Below are 21,025 nucleotides of genomic sequence, written 5' to 3' on the forward strand. Positions count from 1 at the left end.
TGCATATCGTATCGTATTGTTTATTTAAATAGAGAAATAAAAAGAAGATAGCGTTGGGCTACCGATATTCGTGTTATCTGCAATACATGACTAATGTGCCAGCGATCTACTTTGGGTTGTAAGTCACACTTCTATACGTACTCGTAAGTATTTCCTAGGATCGACTTTGAGGATCGAAGCGAACGCGTTTAGTTTGCCAGGTTGAGCAGCTTCCACAGTCCACAAAGCGCTGCTAGTCCGAGGATCTTCCATAGGGAGAAGGCACCCGAAATACTCGCGGAGCTCATTGAGGCGAAACCTAAACGATTGTTGCCCAAATCGAACTCCGTGTAGTAGCGGCCAATGAAGATATCGCCCAGAATCCAGAAATCAGTGCCCTGTATATACTCGATGCCCAGGGTACAGGAGCTATCCAATTCCATGATGTACGCACTGGGCGGAATCTGGAAGGGTACACCGCTGATAGTGATGGTCAGGGTGGGCAAGGATGAAATGTCAGAGCAGTCAAAGTTCTGATCCATTATCGAAAGGATGATCAGGTAGATGTCGTACGGAGCAATGAGCAGCGAGGTGCCCGTATCGGCCACTGCCTGGCAGTCCGTGCACAAGGTGGTGCTACCCAGAGTGACGCCGTCCATTTGGAACTGCCAGTAGGTCTGGCTGGACACTGGAGCATAGACGAGTTGGCCTGAATAGAGTGATGCATCGGAACCGCCAAGGATGAGCTCTCCTCCGTAGCTGGCCACCTCGGTGCCATTGTTTGCGAGGTAGAAGGAGAACACGGGCGCATCCACCAGATTCTGGCTCAACAAATTGTAGAAGGGCGGCGGAACCCCGTCAACGGCCAGGCTGGAGTAGGCCATGCCAAATATGCCGTCGAACGAGGCATCCTCCATGCTAGTGCCCGTTTCTGTGGTGGCCTCCCCGAACGTTTGTCCCTCAATTGTCAGTCCAGCCACGTTCACCACATCCGTGGAGAGGATGCCCGACACGCTGCCCGAGCCATAGGTGATGGAGAAGGTGGTCCCATTGGCCTGATACGTGCTAGAGTCCGCGGAGGTGTACTGCTCATGACTGAAGCAGTCCACGCTGAAGCAATTCACGCTGGGAACCCACAGATTCGCAGACCCCGTGTCGAACTGTACGCTGAAGCTCTGAGGCGGCGTTCCGATGCTGATGCTGCCATAGTACTGAAAATTCATGACGTTTGTCAGGATCTCCACGGAGTAATTTCCAGCGGGGGTACTGTCGGTACTGTTGCTTGCATTGCTGTTAGTGCTGTTGGTGCTGTTGGTGCTGTTGGTGCTGTTAGTGCTGGTGTTGCTGCTGGCATTGCTCGGCATTCGGTTGTATTTCCCCCACACATGCTCCCGTTCGGCCATGAGACTTTGCCGGGTCCGCACATACTTCTCCGAGCGGCGCACGGGTATCCGATGCAGGGCGGCGCATGCTCCTGCCACCAAGCCCAGAAGGGCCAACCAGACCAACGCCTTGACTTGGGTGCTGCTGCCGGTCATGTTGCTGCCACGAATGTATTCGACTAACTTCGACTCGGGCCGCTATATTTCTGGGCCTTTATAGGGTCGTGGAGGCAATGAGCTTTTCGTTATCGACGCCCACTGCGATTCCGGGAATCAATCAAAGCGTTCTACAGTTGTTCTTCAGATAACATTTCGTGAATAGTTGACGACTTCAAAACCGTTTAATTTAGGTACTGCCCCTCCAGAGTCATATGTCATTTAAGGCATATGTTCAAAACTCGATCAGTGAGTCAATAAAATTACGAGTATTTGACGGACTTAGATAGCGGCAAATAGATAAAGAATGTCCAATGGACAATCATTAACAAACCTTCTACAAGAAATCCAAGGAAGGTCGAAAAGTTAACCAGCGGAACCGAACCGAACAACTTCCAGTTGATAATTCTTCACAGACTTCTTAAAATATCGTACTAAAAATAATCAAACAATCATCATCAACTGAGAGAAACATTAGATGATGATGTGGAAACTTCCTCTTCTTCTACGTATGTTTTCAGTGAGGTAATAAAATAGATGGCAACAATTTCTTACTATTTAGATATCTATTTATATGGTACTTAATCACTTCCTATCCACATATTCGACATGGGTTCTGGATAAAGTGTTAATTAACTAATAGAGAGAATATAGAGAGAATTTTAATGAATGGGGACTAGAACTAGGAACAGAACCTGAACCTGAACCGGAACCAGTACCAGTACCAGGACCCACCATTATGCGTTAGTGTGCATCCACAGAGCGAGTATCCTGAGCTAGGATGGGTCAAAGGACACAGGGCAAAGCAATAACAGGGGATCATTAGCCCTAGATATAGGGCCGACATGACCCAAGGCTGCACTACACACATGGGCCCATGAGGTGGCTGCCTTTGTCGCCCGTGCGGCTTGGTCAACCTGGATTCGCTGCTCTGCCAGCAAAAGGTGTTGAAGCTGGAGTTTGGGACCAGTCCAGATGCATATCGACCTCTTTTGAACTTCCATTTCATTTCTTTTTACGCTGATCGATTATGTCGCACAAAGCGTGGGGGATCCGGACTACAGTCTATATTAGTAATATTAATAATAATGACTCAGTATTGATACCATTAATAACATAATAAAATATGTCAAAATAATGATCATACGATTTGTAATTTAACCTGAAATAAAAGTTTGAGCTTTGACTATTAAGTATTAAACATATAGTAGACAACAAATTGCACAAACGGGAGCACCTAAAAGTGAAAACGGATACTTCGGTTGATAATGCAAAACGCTAAAGAGAGTGGAAGCCAGAGCCCGCCCGATAACTTTTTGAACTGTGCATCCAGGCTACAGAGACATAATACAATCGAAGCAGAAAGGAGCCCAGGGAAAGGTGAGTGCCAGTATTGTCAGTACTCCTTGTTTTAATTGTTACTCGTAGTGAAAGGAGAAAAGGAATCCCATTTTGCAGTCTAGTCCGAGCCGAAAATGTCCCACAACTATTCAAAAAACAACCAGAATGGCAATGATCCTGCCTCTGCTTCTGCCTCTGCCTCTGTTGCTGTTGTTGTACGCGTACGTCCAATGGCCAAAACGGAGTTGAAGCGTGGGTGCAGCGTTGCGGTAGAGCGAGCAACGGACGGGTCGCCCCAGATCTCGGTGAATCGGAAAAAGTGGTTCAAGTTTAACCATGTTTTCGACCACACTGACACGCAGAAGGATATTTTCGAGACCTGTGTCCAGGCGAAGGTGAGGAAGCTGCTCGATGGCTACAACGTGACCATCCTTGCCTACGGGCAGACCGGCTCGGGCAAGACCTACACCATGGACACGGCCTGCAATGGGGTGCTGGACGACAGCATGGGCGTGATCCCCAGGGCAGTGCACAGCATCTTCCAGCACATTGGACTGCTGAAGGATGAATACGAGTTCAGTGTGGCCTGCTCTTTCGTTGAGCTCTACCTGGAGCACTCGTTCGACCTCTTTTCCCCACGAAAGAGCCCCGTTAAAATGCACGAGTCCGAGAACCGAATTCTCATGCCTGGTCTCACGAAGCTGGAGGTTAGCTCCGCCCAGGAGGTAACCAGGCATCTGATGAAGGGCTGTGCCAAGCGGACAGTCGCATCCACGGCGATGAGCAGGAAATCTTCCCGATCCCACGCAATCTTCACAATCACCATCGAGGCCAGGAAGTTGTGTGGGGGAGCAGACTCCGTGACGACTGCCAAGTTCAACTTGGTGGATCTGGCCGGCTCGGAGCGCTGCACCAAGACTTTGGCCAGAGGCGACCGATTCAAGGAGGGCGTCAACATTAACAAGAGTCTCCTGGCCCTAGGCAACGTCCTGAACGCCTTGGGCTCCGCTCAAACTCCGCCTGCACACGTTCCCTACCGACAGTCCAAGCTGACGCGTCTCCTGCAGGAGTCGCTTGGCGGCAACTCCATCACCCTGATGATTGCCTGCGTCAGTCCCTCCGACTACAATGTGGCAGAGACCCTGAGCACCCTGCGCTATGCGAATCGAACTCTCCAAATTAAAAACAGGCCGGTGATCAACATGATCCCGCCTGTGGACGAGTTCGACATTCAGCAGCAGCGAAGGGAGCTTCAGGCCACCGGAGAGTCACGCCCCAAGAGTTCCGCCGACAATATTTCGGGAGCGACCGAAGACCAACAGAGTGCGGATGATGGTGGTGTTGTCGATGCCCTAATGGAGCAGATGGAGCAGATAAAGCTTGCCTTTCACGATCTGCAGATGCACAGCCAGGAGGCTCGGCCCCAGTTGAACGATGGGCGCGGGGACGAGGTACCGCTGCCCAAGCTGCTCGGCTTCCAGCCGGAGCAGATCACCAGCGAGCAAATGGAACTGATCGACGAACTGCGCACCCTCAACCAGACCCTGGAGCAGAAGCAGCTGCTGTACGACTTCATCTGCTGCAACTACTCGGAGCAAGACTGCGACGACGGGGAAGCTGGCGCAGATCTCCTGGCCAAGGGGCGCGTCCTGCTTAATCAGCTGTGCAGCATGGAGAGGAAGGACACCTCGGGCACGTCAGCCGAGAAGCGAGCCAAACAGATGCAGCTGTTGCAGGAACAGATCATCAGGCATCTCACCCTGGTCGAAGGGCTGAGGATGCGCAGGGAGGATCGCAATAGTTTGAGTGAACTCAACGCCGAAATGAAAACCATAAACGAGTCCAAATGGCACATTATCCAGCAGTACCGCCAGTCGAAGATGGAGAGCAATGAGCAGCAGATGCAGGCCGAGAGCAAGGACCGTAAGCCGAAGGGAAAGAAGACGAAAAAGTGCGAGGATGCCCAGGCAACGCCGCCTAAGAAGCAGCTCAGTCATAGAGATGGACCCGATGGCCAGCTATCGGCACAGACCAAGGGGAAAAGCGACTCTGGCAAGTGGATCGATGACGAGTTGGATGTCATCCTCGCCCTGGTGGACGCTGAGCACGACATGGCGGATCGGGAGGCGATTACCAACGAATACAATTATGTGAGAGAGCAGCTGGCAAACGCGGACTTGGAGGAGACTAAGAAGGCCAGATGGCTGGCGCAGATCGGGGAGGAGCAGGAGTTGCGCAACGCCCATTTGGACGATCTGCAGCAGAAAGCGAGCATCAAAGACTTGGACAGTCGCCTCCGGAGCTTCACTTCAGAGAACATCGACGAGTTGCGAGAAATCCACCAGAAGACGCTCAACGCCCTCGTCCTGCAGCGGCGCCAGCAGGTGGTCTGGCAGAACGAGCAGCAGGACCTAGACGACGAGCAGAGCGCCCTGCAAGAAGAGAAAGATGAACAGATCGAAGCCTTGACCAGGCACCTGTCCCAGGCCAAATCACATAAGGAAGAGCTTATGCAGAAGGTGAGCCTCCTGCTACGCTCCCACGAAGCCCTCCAGCAGGTGGAGGAACATCTCAGTGAACATTCCGACGAGAGCGGGGATTCACACGACAATAACGAAGAGTTCCCTCAGCCCATAGGCAAGTCCCATGCCATTCGTATTCAACCGAATCTTTAATCTTAAATCTAAAATTTCCTTTCCTTTGATTGTAATTCTCCCCTGTGTAGAAAGCGCGAAGGAGGCCAGCGGCAGAAGCGGCGACAATGGTTCAGAAGAGTAACCGCTCTCCACTTCGGTAGCCCAGGATCACGGCAAGGCTAAACGGGCGAATTGATCTTCAAAGAAACGGAACCATTCTCTTCTGCATATCTCTCTGCCGGATTTGGATCCGTCGGATCGTTGGGATCGTTCGATTATGCTCTCTGGGGTCTACCCCCGTCCGATCTTCCTCCTCGAAGAAGACTCTTCGGCAGCCTCTTAATTGGATTTTGTTTAGTTTTCGTTTCAAACTACTTCAACGATTAAATACTTTATATATTTTGTTACCAACCTGAACAACGGGGGTTTTAATCAAAACTATCTGTAAGGACCGAAAATAATAAATTTTTTTTCTCAAAAAAATCATCCACTTAAAGTAGCCACTTAACTAAATAGACCAATAGACTGCTCGAAGAATAAACTATAAACTATAATCCACCAAAAATTGTAAATTTTCAGTTTTTAGGATAATCATTATTGATAATAATTTTTTGTATTAATTATTATTAATGATTATCCATAATAATTATGTTTGAGCAAAAAAATAAAACTCAAAAATAATGATTATACTTTGAGTTTTATTTTTTCGCTCAAATATAAGACTCAAAGTTAAATAATGAAAATATCATGGGGAGCTGAGAAAAAATTGATACATATCCTAACTAATTAAGTCAAGACGAACGTATAAAACATGTTTTTCAATCAAATCTCTAGCCATAATACTAGAGATTTTAAAACCAACCAAGACAGCATGCTGTGACACCTAGAAAAAAACCAACTCAGTTGGAATTCGGTCGGTTTGACAGTCTGCGGCCCCCCTGATAGTTTTATGAAAATCTATTTAAATTTTGAAGATGTTGAGGTTGAACCATGATGGCCTTGTATGGGGAAAATAATACAGGAAAGATAAAAAACCATAGGTTACATTTTCTTTTGGGATTCAACCATTTTTGTTGAAGAATAATTTCAATTTGATAATTTTGAAATCGTAAACCTTCTTTAGGACAAAGTTAAAAACTCGTTTCTGCCGCTTATTTTGTATGGCATAGTCGTATATTAAGTCCTGCCGATACATGAAAAATAAAACCATTACATGTGATCCCGACCTAGAAGTCAGAGGCCAACCTGTTTTTATACCTGAGAAGGAAACAACCCTTAGCCGTCACCCACACCCAAACCAGTCAAACCGGTCAAACAGGACATTCTTTTTTGATAAAATCCGCTGTGAAGGTCTCGTGATTTACTCAGTCCCTTTTTCTTTAGTTTTTTATTATCTCTGCTGTGAGAGACGAGAAGTCGTTTATGTGTGCCTCACATTTTTACCTGCCATTCCATTTCAAGTAGATAAATAGAGAGTCATTTAGAAAAAACCCTTAGTCCTCTTCTAGCAGTGGAACTGGTCGATACAAATCAGAAACAAAAACCGTGTAAACATGGCAGCAGAAATAGTATGTGACCTCTGTACTAAGACCGTCAGAAGCGTGCAGTTTGCCTCTCATTATGAGAGATGCATGGGTTCCCGAAATGCGTTTGATGTCATCATGGACAAAGGGTTGACTTCAAGTGGTCTCCACCAACAACAAAAAATTGTCTGCTCAGTTTGCGGAGAGAGTTACCGTTCGTCGCGGGAAATCCGCCATTTGATTTCGGAAAAGCATAGGAATGCCAGAGCTGCTCAGCTATTCGGCAAAAAAAATATTACTCTCATTCCCACGAGGTGGCCACATCGATTGAAAACATATCGTGTTCGGGGCGATAAGAGTGCCCAGATCGATTTAAAGGAATTTTATAAGCATTGCAAAAAGGATTTACTAAAAATAATGCTGTGCGGCCTAAGTGAGTTCAAACAAGTCCAGTTTTATTTAAAAGTAGTTGGACCGTATGTCAAGCAAACTAATGATGAAACCACACTGGAAACATCGATGCATTACGTGACGACAATCATTTCTATCTACGACAATGAATTTGTTATTCAAATACTGGATCAAGCCCTCGAACATTTAATAACTTTGAGCAGTAAATTCCAGGAACAAAATTCAGTTTGGGCCATACAAATTTTTAAATATTTTGAGCTCACAATAACTAGATTGGACAGCAATATACCTGGAAATGGACACATTCCAGCACCACCAAAAATAAAATCCCGAAGTGCATTAATAAATGTTAAGAATGTGGATGCATTCTGCTTCAAGTGGTGTGTTTTAGCATCATTGGCGTACAGTAGATACCTAAGAACTACATTCACGACGCCAGCCCAAAAAAAACAAGCCCGAGCAATACTTTCAAGCCGAGAGCACTATATATTGGACATCAGTAGGGACATCATTTACTATGACGGTTGTAGATTAGATTTTTCGGGCATTGAGTTTCCAATAACAACTAAAGGAATAAAGCGATTTGAACTGAATAATGTGGATTTCAGCTTCAATATATATAGAGTTGATGCTGACAATGGCAATCGTGTAATAGGACCTACAACACGAACAAATGAGGTTCGAAGCCGACACCTAAGCCTACTGGGTATAAATAATGGTTACAAGCAAATCGCGCATTATGCCCTTATAACGTGCATGAAGAAGTTATTGTACTCACAACATAATAGATCGCATTGTTCAGCATACTTTTGCCACTACTGTCTCAAGTTTTATTATACCATAAATAAGAGCTATAACCACTCAGAAGTGTAGAAATTGTGCTGCCACCAACCGCAAGTAAATCCCAAAAGTGTAATTTAATTGTTACATTGTTACATTCAATTATTCCAAATATTACTGGCCAATAATAAAACAAAGTACTTTTAACAAAAGTGTAAGCGAGTGCCCGATAAAGTATAAAAGTAAAAGGTTCCACACTTTATTATGTATGTATTAATTATACCGATGACAAAATACTTTTATTAACTGATAACTCATAGCCACTTTGAAACTTTAAATATTTTAGATAATGGTAACAAATAATACACAAAATATTGAAATTTAAAACACATTGTATTTTAAATATTAACTATACTACATTTTCAGTAAATACATAGTAATATAACTAATGGCGGCGGGATAGACTGACGAGCAACGAGACCTTAAACACAAAGTTCCTCGCCTGGCTCTGAAGGGCAGGGAGCAACGGTAGGGCAGTCTCTTCAGGAATTCGCGGATAAATAGAACGATTCTCACGCCTTGTAGCATATCACCTCTTCATGGGCAACTCTCGTGCCTTCTTCCTCGTTCAAGTATAGATCTTTCGAGTCCCTCCCGGACCCGATTCAACTCTGGCGAAGTTAACTCCTCGGTACTATACTTTCGCACTCAATTAGGCCGGGAGAAAGCCTTCGAAAAATATAGCCATATCCCGCCACATACTTTTACACTACACATAATCAAAGGCAAAATCCAAATAATATCAAATAAACGTTGCCAAAACTACAACTATAATAAACTAACGTCCTCTTGGGCTTTAACTCACATCAGTGCAAAAACCCTGGGCCACACACGGATAATAACGATATATGATACCCATTAAGCCCTCTACTAGACAGCGAAATGAATTCTGTCCTATAGATGGCTGTGATTAAAACCCCTGTTGTTCAGGTTGGTAACAAAATATATAAAGTATTAAATCGTTGAAGTAGTTTGAAACGAAAACTAAGCCAAATCCAATTAAGAGGCTGCCGAAGAGTCTACTTCGAGGAGGAAGATCGGACGGGGCTAGACCCCAGAGAGCATAATCGAACGATCCCAACGATCCGACGGATCAAAATCCGGCAGAGAGATATGCAGAAGAGAGTCGTTCCGTTTCCTTGAAGATCAATTCGCCCGGTTAGCCTTGCCGTGATCCTGGGCTACCGAAGTGGAGAGCGGTTACTCTTCTGAACCATTGTCGCCGCTTCTGCCGCTTCTGCCGCTGGCCTCCTTCGCGCTTCCTACACAGGGGAGAATTACAGTCAAAGAAAAGGAAATTTTAGATTTAAGATTCAAGACTCGGTTGAATTGGAATGACTTGCCTGTGGGCTGAGGGAACTCTTCGTTATTGTCGCGTGCATCCCCGCTCTCGCCGGAATGTTCACTGAGAGGCTCGTCCATCTGCTGGAGGGCTTCGTGGGAGCGTAGCAGGAGGCTCACCTTCTGCATCAGCTCTTCCTTATGGGACTTGGCCTGGGACAGGTGCCTGGTCAAGGCTTCGATCTGTTCGTCTTTCTCCTCTTGCAGGGCGCTCTGCTCGTCGTCCAGGTCCTGCTGCTCGTTCTGCCAGACCACCTGCTGGCGCCGCTGCAGGACGAGGGCGCTGAGCGTCTTCTGGTGGATTTCTCGCAACTCGTCGATGTTCTCTGAGGTGAAGCACCGGAGGCGACTGTCCAAGTCTTTGATGCTCGCCTTCTGCTGCAGATCGTCCAAATGGGCGTTGCGCAACTCCTGCTCCTCCCCGATCTGCGCCAGCCATCTGGCCTTCTTAGTCTCCTCCAAGTCCGCGTTTGCCAGCTGCTCTCTCACATAATTGTATTCGTTGGTAATCGCCTCCCGATCCGCCATCTCGTGCTCAGCGTCCACCAGGGAGAGGATGACATCCAACTCCTCATCGATCCACTTGCCAGAGTCGCTTTTCCCTTTGTTCTGTGCCGATAGCTGGCCATCGGGTGCATCGGGTGCATCGCTATGACTGAGCTGCTTCTTGGCCTGGACCTGGGCCTGGGCATCCTCGCACCTTTTCATCTTCTTTCCCTTCGGCCTACGGTCCTTGCCCTCGGGCTGGATCAGCTGCTCATTGCTCTCCATCTTCGACTGGCGGTACTGCTGGATAATCTGCCACTTGGACTCGTTTATGGATTTCATTTCGGCGTTGAGTTCGCTCAAACTATTGCGATCCTCCCTGCGCATCCTCAGCTCTTCGACCAGGGTGAGATGCCTGATGGTCTGCTCCTGCAACAGCTGCATCTGTTTGGCTCGCGTCTCGGCTGACGTGCCCGAGGTGTCCTTCCCCTTCATGTTGGAGAGCTGATTGAGCAGGACGCGCCCCTTGGCCAGGAGATCTGCGCCAGCTTCCCCGTCGTCGCAGTCCTGCTCCGAGAAGTTGCAGCAGATGAAGTCGTACAGCAGCTGCTTCTGCTCCAGGGTCTGGTTGAGGGTGCGCAGTTCGTCGATCAGTTCCATTTGCTCGCTGGTGATCTTCTCTGGCTGGAAGCCGAGCAGCTTGGGCAGCGGTACCTCGTCCCCGCGCCCATCGTTCAACTGGTGCCGAGCCTCCTGGCTGTGCATCTGCAGATCGTGAAAGGCAAGCTTTATCTCCTCCATCTGCTCCATTAGGGCATCGACAACGCCACCGCCACCGCCACCGCCACCGCCACCATCCTCCCCACTCTGCTGGTCTTCGGTCGCTCCCGAAAGATTGTCGCTGGAACTCTTGGGGCGTGACTCTGCGCTGGCCTGAAGCTCCCTGCGCTGCTGCTGAGTGTCGAACTCGTCCACAGGCGGGACCATGTTGATCACCGGCCTGTTTTTAATTTGGAGAGTTCGATTCGCATAGCGCAGGGTGCTGAGGGTCTCTGCCACATTGTAGTCGGAGGGACTGACGCAGGCAATCATCAGGGTGATGGAGTTGCCGCCCAGCGACTCCTGCAGGAAGCGCGTCAGCTTGGACTGTCGGTAGGGAACGTGTGCAGGCGGAGTTTGAGCGGAGCCCAAGGCGTTCAGGACGTTGCCCAGGGCCAGGAGACTCTTGTTAATGTTGACGCCCTCCTTGAAGCGGTCGCCTCTGGCCAAAGTCTTGGTGCAGCGCTCCGAGCCGGCCAGATCCACCAAGTTGAACTTGGCAGTCGTCACGGAGTCTGCTCCCCCACACAACTTCCTGGCCTCGATGGTGATTGTGAAGATTGCGTGGGATCGGGAAGATTTCCTGCTCATCGCCGTGGATGCGACTGTCCGCTTGGCACAGCCCTTCATCAGATGCCTGGTTACCTCCTGGGCGGAGCTAACCTCCAGCTTCGTGAGACCAGGCATGAGAATGCGGTTCTCGGACTCGTGCATTTTAACGGGGCTCTTTCGTGGGGAAAAGAGGTCGAACGAGTGCTCCAGGTAGAGCTCAACGAAAGAGCAGGCCACACTGAACTCGTATTCATCCTTCAGCAGTCCAATGTGCTGGAAGATGCTGTGCACTGCCCTGGGGATCACGCCCATGCTGTCGTCCAGCACCCCATTGCAGGCCGTGTCCATGGTGTAGGTCTTGCCCGAGCCGGTCTGCCCGTAGGCAAGGATGGTCACGTTGTAGCCATAGAGCAGCTTCCTCACCTTCGCCTGGACACAGGTCTCGAAAATATCTTTCTGCGTGTCAGTGTGGTCGAAAACATGGTTAAACTTGAACCACTTTTTCCGATTCACCGAGATCTGGGGCGACCCGTCCGTTGCTCGCTCCACCGCAACGCTGCACCCACGCTTCAACTCCGTTTTGGCCATTGGACGTACGCGTACAACAACAGCTACAGAGGCAGATGCAGAGGCAGATGCAGAGGCAGAGGCAGAGGCAGAGGCAGAGGCAGGATCATTGCCATTCTGGTTGTTTTTTGAATAGTTGTGGGACATTTTCGGCTCGGACTAGACTGCAAAATGGGATTCCTTTTCTCCTTTCACTACGAGTAACAATTAAAACAAGGAGTACTGACAATACTGGCACTCACCTTTCCCCGGGCTCCTTTCTGCTTCGATTGTATTATGTCTCTGTAGCCTGGATGCACAGTTCAGAAAGTTATCAGCGAAGGACAAAGAAATACACGAATCGGTTGAAAAGTGGTCATCATAATAAAACTGCATTTAAAAGCAAGACCTTCTTAAGTTAATCTAGAAGCTTTACAGTCAATTTTCAAAGTCTATCTTTTATACCGGTGCATATGGGAAGTTCCGCCAGAAGGTCCACCAGGCCAAAAATCATGAAAAATCAATCAAAACTGATTTTTATATATCCACTTTTGTGCCAATACTATTTTCTATATTTACTGAATTAACCCACTTGACATATCTCATTAATCTCATTCAAATAAAAACTATTAAAATAAGCAACAGTACACGTTTTCGGTATTTCATGGAATTTTTATATTCATATTTTCTTTTATTATTTCTTGACTATTATCTCCTAGAAAAAAGATTAAAACTAGCATTAACATTTGATAAAAAAGTTAAAAATCTCCTAAGGTTTATTTCTAAGTTTAAAACAGGACAGGCTTTTACAATTAAAAAGCATTGAAAATTTACACTTCAGATTTCATATTTATGCACAACAAATTTTTATACTTATACTTCTACTTATTCGTAAGTCCTACCCAATTTGTACCCCAACCTCGAAAACCTGAGGTTATATTTTGGCTGATATCTTTAAAGCCCTACGCTCGATGATTTTTTTGGTGAATTTAGGGCTTCTCAATTACTATTCAACAAGGATAATCTTTTCTCCAAATATTTGGATTTTTGTTTATTTTTTTTCAAGATTTTTTTTTAGATAGATCAACTCCAGAATGGAACTGTCCATATTTGCCCATATAAAATATGTAATATTTCTGATTAAATTTGTTCGATAAAGAAAGTTTAATAGTAATTTGCAATACTCTTAATAATTTGTACAGTAATAGAATAAAAAGGCGAGACAGGCAAATGTACAAGGAATGTACAAGGAAAATCATTTTACTGTCGCAGTCATTGTCAACCAAGAATCTTGGTCAATAATAATTTCCGCAGTAAATGGTAGATGCAGAAGCTTTGAGGTGTGCCCACATTTAATGAAAAATGATTTGACAAACGTTTTAAAATACTTTTAGTTTTAAATTGATAAATTAAACTAGTTAAATTAATCCTTAGCCATTGAGAGGCTTGGAAAATGTGTGTCGCCCAAAGTGCACTAGACAGAGCGACATTCTGGCACAGCGACACAATTCCGCTGCGAATGGCCACAGAAATGTTGGCAAAGCTCTCCCCGAGGGGCTCCTGGTAGGCTCCTGCGGGCATCAGTTGATAGAATTTGAGATCCATGTCAATGGTAGCTGGCGCGTATATTTATGTTACATTTTTAGTAGGCTATCCCATCCGATCCGATCAGATCTGGCCATTCGAAACCTTTCGCTGGGCGTCAGACCTGACTCGCTTGCTCTCAGTTGATAGAACACCTTTTTAGCCTATGTACACTCTATAGAACACTCTCTATATTTCGTAAGTTCGTAGCCCATTCGGGAAATCTAAATACACCCAAAAACTAATTCACAAAGAGGCAGCTACAATGCAGCCAGCCATCAAAAGCCAAAGTGGGGCAGCAGCCACAGCCACAGCCACAGCCCCGCATACAGTATGGCGCATGGGACGATCCCGGCGTTTCGATCTTTGCGGTCGTCTCCCAGGAGCCGCTCAACAATATGTTGTCGATGATGAAGCCGCTGCCGATCGGGAGCAGCGACTTTGACAAGGAAGCCTATCCCATGATTACAAAGTCATCGGCAGCCGAGAATGCGGTCTTTCGCACCGTCAAGTTCCAGGTGGAGCAGCTGGCACTCAATCGCAGAATGCAAATGCGTCCGAAGGAGCAGCAGCAGCGCATTGACTCCGAGCTGATACGGGCCCTGGTCAAGGAGCGCAAAAGCGAGATGGTGGCGAACAGTCGCCGCGTGCAGCTGCAGCGGAATGTGCCCGAACTGCGCGACCTGCAGGTGGAGGTGAACGTGGCCAAGACGGCGCTGGTCGTCAGGCAGCACATGCAATCGGAGGCGAAGGTGAAGAGCGTCGACAAGCAGTCCGAGCGGGAGGAGGCCCAGGCCCAACAGAAGCAGCTGGAGCTGCAGGTGCTCAAGGAGCAGTTGGTGGCGGACCAGAAGGCCAACGCCTTCCGTGAAGCACTGATGGCCCAGATTGCGGAAGCGTCCAAGAAGCGCCTGCGCGAGCAGCACGAGACCGAGGTGGCGGAGCGACGGGAGCTGATCGAGTTCCAGAATCAGTACGCTCTGGAGCAGCAGCAGGAGGCCGAGAAATTTGCACTGCAGCGCAAGGAGCTGCAAGAGTCGCTGAAGAAGACCGCCGACCAGAAGCAAGCGGCCCGCGAGGCCGAGGAAAAGGTGAATGTGGGCCGCCCCCAGCGTGGCATTCTCGACTCGTTCGGCCCGAAGACGGCCGCGTTCGTGGCCAAGGACATGAAGCGCCGCGCGGACGAGATCCAGGCGAGGGAGATCAACAGCGCCCGGCTGGGCTTCCAGCTCAGCCAGATCCGTCACGACCGGGAGACGCGCGACGAGCTCTTCATCGACCTGCTCGAGCGCGAGTACAATGCCAAAGAGAGCAAGAAGGCCCTGGAGAAGATTCTCACCCAGCAGGCCGCGAGCTATGCGAACCGCGACCAGGTGAGCATGCAGCGCAAGGAGGACAAGTACTTCCGCGAGCAATGGGCCACTACCGGGAACGACATCTCCCGCGACCCGACCTCCTTTGGCGAGCGTCAGCACCGCCTGTACGACGACCGCACCGCGACCATGTACAAGAAGAACATGCAGAGCCACCACGAAATGGTGCAGCTGGCCATGGCCAACCAGCACCGCCGCAACGCCGAGGTGGAGGCAGCGCGTAACCTTACCGCGGCATTGGCCCAGCTGCAGGACGCACAGGATACTGCCGTGGCCGAGGAGCGACTCCGTTTGCTCCGCAGCCAACCCCAGGAGGTGCTCAACGCCATGCGACCGTTCACCTTCACCGCCAACGAGCAGAAGGTCCTCAATCTGGAGACCAGCAAACATATCTGATTTGCATTCTTCCCCTTTTCATTCTATTCCATTCCATTCAATTCCATTCCAATAAATGCTTCAACTAGCAGAGAGTTTCCTTTGCACCCAATCCCATTGGGGAGCAGCTGCCGTTCAGCTCAGTTTTCAGCTTGGCGTTGTTCAGTTTTTCATGTTTATTCATCGATTGATTCGTTTAACAATTACATACTAGTGTTTACATACATACATCTCGATTCGGATTCGGATATGGTTTTATCTTAGCCTAGACAATTTAGAGATAGGTTTTTGTTTTTGTTTGTGGAGGGGTGTGTGGGGTGGTGGGGGGTTGGTTGCTTTAGTCACAGCTCTTCTCGCGCTGCTTTTACCTCCAAGAAGACAATCAGTTTCTATTCGCGATCCTCGATCCTCGATCCTTGACAACTTACATACTAATAAATGCATTTCGCCTCCGGTACGTTTTTAACTTGTTCCAAAGTTTTTCTTTTGTTTTTTTTTGTTTGTTTTTTTTTTATTTACTCTTTTAGTTGGTAAATTTTTGAATTGATTCAGATACTGCTTGGAAGTAAAAGCGCAAAAAGTTGATTCAAAGCTTAAAAAAAAACAAGTAAAAAATGAAAGAAAAAATAAAACACTCACACGCACACACGCACTCACACACAAAAAGAGATTAAATAAGCAGAATGAGGAAAAAAAAAAACAAAATCCAATATACTTATATCATTCAACCCGGTTGGAATATGTACAATAAACAAATTGAATGGATATCGAATCCATAATATAAATAAATAAATATACAACTAAATGCAACTTAATCGAATGTTATATAGACATCTATATAGCGACCCTCATCTTATCGGTAGACATCTATTTATAGTGTACAAATAAATGCGGACAAAATGCACGCAGCGCAACAAACGAAACAAAATTCGAGCACCCACACAAGCATACACACACACACTTTCCTCAACTAAATCCTACTAATACACAGCGCAGCACAGGGGAAGGGGAGGGGGAGGGGGATTGGGTATGGGATGAGGGATAAGGGATAAGGGACAGGGGTTAGCTGAAATGCTTAGTCAATCACCATCGACCAGGGATGATCCACCCTGCCGTACTGGATGTCGGTGAGCGTCTCGCGGATCAGCTCGTGCACGGGCTTCTCCTGCTCCATGGTGGGCACATAGAGGTCCTGTCCGAGATAATTGATTCGATTGACGGGACTAACCACGCACGCAGTGCCCGCGCCGAAGAGCTCCAGCAGCTGAAAGCAAACGGAACAACGAAAAACCCAATGAGATCCAGAGTTGGGGGGGATCAATGTGTGGGGATCTCTGTGCTTACCCTTCCCTGGTTGAGCAGCTCACAGACCATGGGCATGGTGATGTTGGCCTCGCGCACCTTGAACTTGCCCCACTGGCGGGTCATGTTCAGAATGGAGTCGCGCGTAATGCCTGGCAGGATCAGGCCACTCAGTGGCGGCGTTATCAGTTCTTGTTCTGAAAATTTCAATGAAAACCAAGATTAATGGACCTGTTGAAACGGTAAAGAGAATGCCAGGGGAGGCCACTCGCTACTCACCTCCTTGATCGTTCACGTAGAACATGAAGATGTTCATGGTGCCCACCTCGGTCAGCTGGTGATCTTCACCGTACAGCCAGAGCACCTGCTGGAGGCCCCGTGCCGCCGCCTCCTTCTGCACATTGATGGTGGGCGCGTAGTTGGAGCCCATCTTGCGATTACCGACGCCGCCGGGCCAGGCGCGTGTGTAGGCGGGATCGGCTAGCAGCGAGACGGCTCCCGTGGAGCCCGTCTTAAAGTAGCTGCCCACCGGACTGAGAATGGTGTAGAGCAGGGCCGAGTCCGAGGAGGCCACACCCAACGTGGGCTGTGCGAGGATCATCAAAGTTTAATTACTTGATCAGGGATCAGGGATCAGGGCTCAGGGAGCAGAGATCGGGGATACTCACATCGATGCCAATGAGTGTGGGGCGGATGTACAGGCTGGCGGTGTCCGTGTGCGGCACCCACTCGGAGTCGATGGAGAGCAGGCGGGACAGACACTGAACGAACTCCTTGCCCTCGAAGGTGGGCAGCCCGGAGCGCTGGGCGGCCAGGTTCATGCGGGCCATGTTCATGTCCGGCCGGAAAATTCGGATCTTTCCATCGACCCCCCGGTACGCCTTCATGCCCTCGAAGAGCTGCAACGAATCGATCGATCAGTCAGTCGCCTGATAAGACACCCTTTGGCAACAGCCAGCAGCCAGCAGCCAGTACAGAGATCAGATGATGATGAGATGGGGACGACGAAGGCGATGACTCGACGTCAACATAGATCACACGTGTCGTGTCGCGTCGTGTCGTGTTGCTGCTGGGTCATCCAGAGATTACGGTACGGATGATTGTGGGTGGGTGATCGGGTGAACGAAGGGTGAGTGGCAGAGCTGAGCCTGGAGTGGAGAGCGGTTGGGCTTACCTCTACGGCGTAGTGCAGGACCTTGGCAGCGGGATGCATGACCAGGTTCTCCAGCGGCGTGATCTCTGGCTTTTGCCAGCCGCCCAGATTCTTGTGGTAGTAGATCTTGAGCATGTGATCGGTGAAGAGGCGGCCAAAGCCCAGCTCCTCATCGTTGTCCGGCTTCGGCTGCAGCTGCTGGGGCGTGGCCAGGCGCACCGACATCTGCGATGCCTTGAACAGATGGCCCAGATCCTTGTCGTGCTTGATGGGCTCCGGGGCATGTGTGTACTGTGTGTCCACCGATGCGGTGATCTCAAAGTCCACCGAGGACTTTTGCTGCTGTAGCTGCTGGGCCGCCTGAGCGGCCTTCAGCGACTGGTTGCTGCACAGGCGGATGGACTGGGCGATGAACTTGATCATCCGATGCTGGTTGCGGAAGATGTCCTGCAATTAAACAGACGGCACACGGTCAGAATGTACGGTCGGCCAGGTTGAGTTGAGTGACACTAATGAGCCAATGATTTGGCTAATTATGCTAATTTAGGTCTAGACCCGAAATGATTTCGAAATCACCAAATTAAAATCCATTTTCGATTTGCATTCCAGTCCGTCGCCGTTCGCCATTTGCCATTCGTTCGATGCGATGTAACACCAAGAGGAAGCACCGAGAAGCAGGCCGAATAGGCTGGCTTCACCTGTCTAGATTCTGGGTCAGATCTGTGTCGCTAATCAGCAGAGTTGGGAGACTTGTTTTGCTGATGCCTGCCCTGCCCGCTGATCTTCTGACTTTAAAGCTGATGAAATACCCCAAACAATAGACTAAGCCTTTGCTTTGCCTCAGTCGATGCCAAAACTAGTCCGAAACTGCCGTCAGTTGTTGCTGACATTGCATCAGCCCAAAGCCGAGTCGACAGCAAAGCCAAATATTCGAAGAAAAAAATTAAATAAAATGAAATATAATAAACAACTACGTGCCACATTGAATAATAGAGTTCAAAAACTGGTCGACTAAATGTCTGCCAGATCGAGGCTTATCACGCCCTCCCCCACCAGCCTTACCCCGCGATCTAACCCCAGAGATTACGCCCGAGCGGGGAGTAGATAAGATGTCTCCATAAATGCCCAAAATAAAGCATTTGTCCTATTTTAAATGGAACTGAGAGTGGGCAATGCCTGATGAATCAATCCTAACTAAATTATAACTAGAAATACTTTCCACAGGGTTGAACAGGATTTAATGGAATGGAATTTTAAATTAGTGGAGCTAAACTTTCTTCACCGAATAATACCGAAAATTTTCATTATTTTTGTCAATGGATTGCCTCCAGATTCTTTGAGAAATTCAATGGAATTTCTTGAACGTTTTATTTCTATAACGAGCCCAGTAAAATTCTTTACTGAACTCCCATTTCGATTAGGCAGGGGGCTTCCAGTTCATTCACTTTGTTTTATAGCACATATTTTAAGTGTTTTTGTCTGAGTTTGCTGCCGTTTTGGAAACTGATAAAAATAAATCAGTCGAGTGTCGTGATTTGCATTTAGTAATATTCACAATAATAATTCAAACATAAAAGCAACAACAAATACAGATTTCAGACTGTTGCTAACTTATTACAACAAATTTTAATTGGGCGGCGCAAAGAAAATATAATTTATGACTTGTCTAAATTTAGCTAGCAATATTATTAGATTTAGATGGGCTCTGGGTTTTATTGGACCTGGCTTTTTTGAGTATTCCGATGAGATTAGATTTTGATTTCGATGGTATTGCCCGAATATTAGCATAATTTTGGATTATGTATTGGAATTTGAACGGAATTCGCATTGTACAAACCTTTGCGTTTATTGCCATTTTGGTAGTCATGTTGCTGGGCTATGAACTTTCTTTCCCGTTTGCTCCGATCTCGCAGACTCTCTTCGCTTCTTCTCTTCCTTGTTGGGCCCACCTTGCCGGTATTTGAGTTTGCTTAAAAGTTCACGTTCTCACTTGGGCTCTGAGCCTGTTCTTTGCACTTTGTATCCCTTGGATTTATTTATTGTTTCGCTTTCGAGGAATCGCACTTTACCACACTCGTACACAGCAAAAAAAATAAATTATATATCACTAAGTTTATATATATTTAATTGAGTTTCGATCTGCTTCGCTTCTCTTCAGGTATTCTTCTCGCACATGTGTGTCTGAACGAGTTGCTGCAAGAAATGAGCTGCTGGCGCAGTGCGCTCCTCTATCTATAGCCGCCGCCGTCGCCGCTGCCAGCATGCGGGTGTGTGTGGGCTTGTGTGTGTGTGAGCAGGTCGTACGATTCTCAGCTAGAGAATCGGAGGAATTGCTTCGGAAGAGACAGCGCTCGGCGTCAGAGCGCCTTGTTTACCGTTGGAACGTGGCAGTCAGCCGCTGATTAAGAGAATTTGCGCAGAAAGCGCACAGCACAGTGGCCGGTCCCAAAAGAGAGGCAGACAAATACACTGCACTAAAAAAGTACGATCAAATGAGTTGAATATTCTAAATGCCCATCTTGCCATAAATATCCATTTAATACTCCTCCGTGAAAACTTTGAATTGTTTCCAGCTATTTCTATGTTGATATCCTCCGTTCGCAGAGCAAAGTTTTCCCGAGTGGCCAATTTGCGTGTTGGTCAGTGTACAGTGCCCAGTCAGACACAAAGCATAAAATCGAATGTTTTCTTTCACTGCCTCTCTGGCTCTCGCGTCGGCTCCCGTTCGGCTTGTGTTTTCGAAAACACGATTGACGGCCTCTGCGGTGGGGTGGTGCTCTGGAAGGGGACGGTAACAGTACCCCCCATGGGCTGTGTACGTACTTATTTGGACGCACCGATCCGACGACGATCTTTGGTAGGCAACAAAATTTGTTGTTCTTAAATTTTTTTTTTTAGCTTTTTTTTCGTGGATTTTTTGTTGGTTTTTGGGAACCAGCGCAAAAGCCAATTTCAGGCCATTATTTTCAGTTCATTTTGGGTGACAAATTTGTTCGAGTTGAATTTTTTGGGCGGCTTTTTCTCTTCTGGGTTCCTCTAGTTTTTTCGTTGTTTACTCGGTTTTGTGCCTGTGCTGTGTACTTTTCCATTAAATATACATATATATAAATAAGTATGTATGCCCAGGTACATATGTACATGTACATACGAATGTATTTGTGGAAATATCCGTTTTTCAGCTACTTACATACATACATATATCTATTGACATATGTTCGATTGGGGT

General features: G+C 47.7%; 5 protein-coding genes across 5 annotated transcripts; 2 read left to right on the forward strand and 3 right to left on the reverse strand.

Annotated features, from left to right (window-relative positions):
- On the reverse strand, nt 1-1,542 carry LOC111071683 (pepsin-2B-like). The gene is made up of 2 exons (XM_041592681.1): nt 1,318-1,542; nt 1-1,221 (listed from the first exon to the last, which is right to left on the reverse strand). Exons 1-2 carry the CDS (start codon nt 1,515-1,517, stop codon nt 189-191), a joined length of 1,233 nt encoding a protein of 410 aa, XP_041448615.1. The 5' UTR covers nt 1,518-1,542; the 3' UTR covers nt 1-188.
- Nucleotides 1,543-2,952: 1,410 nt separating this feature from the next.
- On the forward strand, nt 2,953-5,900 carry LOC111071662 (chromosome-associated kinesin KIF4-like). The gene is made up of 2 exons (XM_022363136.2): nt 2,953-5,495; nt 5,584-5,900. The coding sequence occupies exons 1-2, from the start codon at nt 2,993-2,995 to the stop codon at nt 5,634-5,636; spliced, it is 2,556 nt and encodes an 851-aa protein (XP_022218828.2). The 5' UTR covers nt 2,953-2,992; the 3' UTR covers nt 5,637-5,900.
- Nucleotides 5,901-9,427: 3,527 nt separating this feature from the next.
- On the reverse strand, nt 9,428-12,180 carry LOC111071686 (chromosome-associated kinesin KIF4-like). The gene is made up of 2 exons (XM_041592734.1): nt 9,608-12,180; nt 9,428-9,530 (listed from the first exon to the last, which is right to left on the reverse strand). Exons 1-2 carry the CDS (start codon nt 12,178-12,180, stop codon nt 9,428-9,430), a joined length of 2,676 nt encoding a protein of 891 aa, XP_041448668.1.
- Nucleotides 12,181-13,543: 1,363 nt separating this feature from the next.
- Nucleotides 13,544-15,401, forward strand: LOC111071681 (inner centromere protein). Its single transcript, XM_022363159.2, has 2 exons — nt 13,544-13,575; nt 13,868-15,401. Exons 1-2 carry the CDS (start codon nt 13,544-13,546, stop codon nt 15,363-15,365), a joined length of 1,530 nt encoding a protein of 509 aa, XP_022218851.2. The 3' UTR covers nt 15,366-15,401.
- A 987-nt stretch (nt 15,402-16,388) lies between these two features.
- On the reverse strand, nt 16,389-19,735 carry LOC111071682 (branched-chain-amino-acid aminotransferase, cytosolic). The gene is made up of 6 exons (XM_022363160.2): nt 19,637-19,735; nt 17,821-18,246; nt 17,315-17,545; nt 16,926-17,232; nt 16,689-16,843; nt 16,389-16,608 (listed from the first exon to the last, which is right to left on the reverse strand). The coding sequence occupies exons 1-6, from the start codon at nt 19,664-19,666 to the stop codon at nt 16,420-16,422; spliced, it is 1,338 nt and encodes a 445-aa protein (XP_022218852.2). The 5' UTR covers nt 19,667-19,735; the 3' UTR covers nt 16,389-16,419.
- Between the last annotated feature and the right edge of the window lie 1,290 nt (nt 19,736-21,025).

This window comes from Drosophila obscura, unplaced genomic scaffold, assembly GCF_018151105.1.
Source record: "Drosophila obscura isolate BZ-5 IFL unplaced genomic scaffold, ASM1815110v1 contig_185, whole genome shotgun sequence".
Classification (NCBI taxonomy): domain Eukaryota; kingdom Metazoa; phylum Arthropoda; class Insecta; order Diptera; family Drosophilidae; genus Drosophila; species Drosophila obscura.